Source organism: Suncus etruscus, chromosome 9, assembly GCF_024139225.1.
Source record: "Suncus etruscus isolate mSunEtr1 chromosome 9, mSunEtr1.pri.cur, whole genome shotgun sequence".
Taxonomy (NCBI): Eukaryota; Metazoa; Chordata; class Mammalia; order Eulipotyphla; family Soricidae; genus Suncus; species Suncus etruscus.
This window is the reverse complement of record NC_064856.1, coordinates 7,868,114-7,871,932: the sequence shown is the minus strand read 5'-3', so window position 1 is coordinate 7,871,932 and position 3,819 is coordinate 7,868,114. Positions and strand designations below refer to the sequence as shown.

The 3,819-nt window shown below is 64.6% G+C and overlaps 1 protein-coding gene across 1 annotated transcript; it reads right to left on the bottom strand.

The window, feature by feature from the left end:
- Positions 1-739: 739 nt before the first annotated feature.
- On the bottom strand, positions 740-3,188 carry GFRA4 (GDNF family receptor alpha 4). Its single transcript, XM_049779488.1, has 5 exons — positions 2,647-3,188; positions 1,751-1,860; positions 1,519-1,653; positions 970-1,046; positions 740-841 (listed from the first exon to the last, which is right to left on the bottom strand). The coding sequence occupies exons 1-5, from the start codon at positions 3,186-3,188 to the stop codon at positions 740-742; spliced, it is 966 nt and encodes a 321-aa protein (XP_049635445.1).
- Between the last annotated feature and the right edge of the window lie 631 nt (positions 3,189-3,819).

The window sequence follows — 3,819 nt, the reverse complement described above, 5'->3', positions numbered from 1 at the left end:
GATTTCTGAGTGCATAGCCAGGAGTAACCCCTGAGAGTCACCGAGTGTGGCCCAAACCCCCCCCCCACACACACACACAAAAGAAATCACACAAGTCGTTGAAGTCACATCCTGAAGATAACTCTGGTCTCCCAGTTTCCAGGACACAAATCACACAGACCAACCTCAGGGAATATTGCTTTATTGGCTCATGCTGGGTTAGATCATGGGGAAGATGGCCACAGTAGCAGCACAGTACAGGGGTCTGATTCCAATTTAGGAGATACCCACCAAGCAGTAAGAAATGCCCTGCCCACCTCAGCCATGAGACACAAAGGGCTCATGACAGCCGGTCCCTCTCAGGACAGTGCTGGGGGAAACACACAATATTGGAAGAACTTTTGCCTTGAAATTGGTCAGATGTTTTGAGGGGGGGGGGCTGATAACACTTCCTAGAATTCTGGAAATCTGTCTCTCACCTCTAGGTGATCTGGGAACTACTGAGGTCTCAGCTACACAACTGACTCTTTCTAGTTCCTCCCCTTAGTGTGACCCCCAACTATCCCAAAGTGGGGAGAGGAGGTGGAGCAAGGGACGCACAACCAAGAAAGGAAAGTTTTATCACCTATTAGCAGGGAACCTGGGGCTTGACAGTCGGGTCCCCAGCAGGCATGTGCCTAGGGATAAGTGCAAGTGGAACTGAGCTTGGGTGGTGGGTGGTGGTTTGGTCCTGTGTGCTGAGTGGTTCGTGTCCTGTGTCCTAGCAGGGCAGAACCTTTAGCTGTGCGGCCTGGACCATCAAGACAAGGAGCAAGAGGAGCAGGCAGTCCCCATCCTGTGCATCACCACTAGCAGAAGACACCTGGAGGTAGAAGCAGAATGGAGTCAGGCAGGAGTGGTTCGCTCTGCTTCCACGAGCCTCCGCCCAGGCCCTCCTGGAAGGCAAGAGAAGGGAACCACCCACCTACCATTTTCCCAGATCCCTCTTACCTGTAGGAGACTGTGCTTAAGGTCCTCACTGGGGCCCCCCAGGAACCCCTCACTGTCAAAGGCCTGTATGGCTCCATCTGTGGCAGGAGGGGTCCAGAGTGGGTTTGGGAACCCCTGGCACAGGGTCCAGGACTTCCAGGAATAAAAGCACCCAACACCCTGCATAGATCCTTGAAGCCATGCAGAGCCAGGAGCCTGATCTTTTGGGGTTGGGATGGGCTTGCAATGGACCCAGGGGGTCACAAAACAAGGAGTCTATGCACTGGCCGGTCCTCATCCTCGGCTGAGGGGGACAAGTCTCACCCCATTTCACAGACCAGGCTGAGGGGCGCTCACTCCCAGCTAGCTCAACCCTGAGACTCCCGGGGGTCCCGGGGTGGAAGGGCCCCTGAAATGTGGGTTCTGTTTGGACTCCCTCCTGCCTGGAAAGGCGGGCCTGCTGGGCTGGGCTGGGCTGGGGTCCCTGGGCACGCCCAGAGCATGCTGCCCAACCGGGCTACCGGGCAGGCAGGGCGTGGCGAGGGGGGACGGGACACCCCGCAGCCTCACCCAAGCAGGGGTTGCGCGTGAAGAGCCCCCGGAAGGCCTCGCACTCGTCGCGCCGGTTCCCGCTGGCTCGGCAGTCGCACCAGGGGGCCACGCGGGCGCTGGCGTTGTCCACGTAGTTGGGGGTGACGGCGGTGCCTGCGGGGACGCCGGGGCGCGTCAGGCGTTTCTCCGGGCGGGAGAGGGGCGCCCCGGGGCGTCCGTGCCCTTGCGTGTCCCGGCGCCGCGTACCCACCCACGAGGCCGGCGAAGGCCCGCTGGCAGGGGGCGGCCTGGTCCCGCGCGCAGCCGTCGGGGTTGCTGGACACGGGCGAGCAGGAGGCCTGGAAGGCCAGGAGGCGGGGCCTGCGCGGAGGGCGGGGCGTCGGCGAGAGGACACGCCCGGTTAGGCCCCGCCCTGCCCCTTAGGCCCCGCCCCGTAGCGAGCCCCGCCCCTTGCCTCTGGACACGCCCTGTCTCTTAGGCCCGTCCTGCCCATACGCCCTTCTCTCACTGCCTGGCCCCGCCCCTGGTCCTAAACCCCGCCCTCACCGTCTGGCCCCGCCCTTGTTCGTAAGGACCGCCCTCACTGGCTGGACTCGCCCTGGTTTAGGCCCCGCCCATGGGTTAGGCCCCGCCCTCGCTTTTTGGACCCACCCCTGTTCGTAAGCTCCGCCCCTCGCTTCCCGGGCCCGTCCTGGGTTAAGCCACACCCCGACTTGAGCCCTGCCTATCACCGTCTGGCCCCACCCCTGACTCTTAGGACCCGCCCCTAATTGTAAGTCCCGCCTTCAGTGACTGGCCCCGCCCCTGCATCTTGGGCCCTGCCTCTGTTCGTAAGCCCCGCCCCTCAGAGTCTGGCCCCGCCCTATCTCTGAGGCCCGGCCTGCCCATTGCCCCGCCCTCACTGGCTGTCTCCGCCCCTCAATGCCTGGTCCCGCCCCGCCTCTTAGCCCTCGCCCGTGGTGGTAAGCCCCGCCCTCGTTCGCAAGCCCCGCCCCTCAGTGGCTGGGTCAGGCCCCACCCTGCATTAAGCCCCGCCCATCACGCTCTGGCCCGTCCTTGGGTAAGCCCCGCCCCCGCAGTCTGGCCCCGCCCTTGACCATAAGCCCCGCCCCTCGCCGCCCGGCCCCGCCCTGCCCCGGGCCCCACCCGCAGACGGGACTCCGCTCGCAGGCGTCGCTGGTGCGCAGGCAGGAGGGCGGCGCGCGGCCGGGCGGGGCGAAGGCGCAGGCGGGCGCGAAGGTCTGGCGGCGGCGCTCGGCGCAGGCGGGCCCGTGGCAGGCGCAGAAGAGCAGCGCGTGGGCGAGCGCGGGCGGCGCGCGGGCGAAGAAGCGGCGCAGGGCGTGGCGGCAGCGGGCGCGGGCGCAGGCGCGGGTTGCCGGGCGGCCCAGGCAGCGCGCCACGTACTCGGTGCGCAGCCGCCCGCAGCGCGCGTCCCCCGCGCACGCCTCGGCCGCCGCCACGCAGCGGTTCGCTTCGGCCCCGCGGGGCCAGCCTGGGCACGGGAGCGGGAGAGGGGGGCGCCGGGCTGCAGGGACCCCCAAACTGGCCGGCCTGCCTGCCCGCCCGCGCCCCCCGCCCCGACTCTCGCCACTCATTCGATCGATGCTCCGATGGCAGAGCGTCTCTGTACCCAGCCAACTCGGGGACTTGGCCTCCAGCACGCAAAATCTAGCAAACCTGATCTGCATCCGCCCCCGCACAGCTCTGGGGTGCAGCAGCTAGCTGCAAGGGACAGGCTTTCCGGCCCCTACTTGAAGGGAGGATTCCAAGTCTGCACCCCCCACCCCCCATTTCACAGAAAGGACATAGGCATAGGGTGTCTCCATCGTCAGGGCTGGGAGCGGGCATCCTCTTTGACGCTGGCCGCCTCTTGGGAGCATGGATTGCATTGCATGGTAGGGGACATTGGATGGTAGAGGACTTGCAAGCACCCGGACTAGGTGGTTGGAGAGAGAAGCTGCCCCTCCTCCTTCACTTTTCTTGCACACACACACACACACACACACACACACACACACACACACACACACACACACACACACACACACAGCTTCAACATCCTTGACTCCCAACCAAGTACAGCCTTCCTCAGTCACCATTGCTCCCACCCTTGCCAGCTTGCTTCCCTGCCTCTCACCACCTCCCAGAGCAGGGCTTCTCAGCTCTGGCATCTTCTCAGCCTTAAATCTTGGTCCGTTCCTCTCTCCCCACCCTGCCTTTCCCTCTCAATCGGCCTCTGTCGGGGATTCCTTGGGTGGGGAAGGGGCAGTCAGCTGGTACAAAAGCAAGTACAAAGTCCCTGATGGCCAGTGAAGGCCC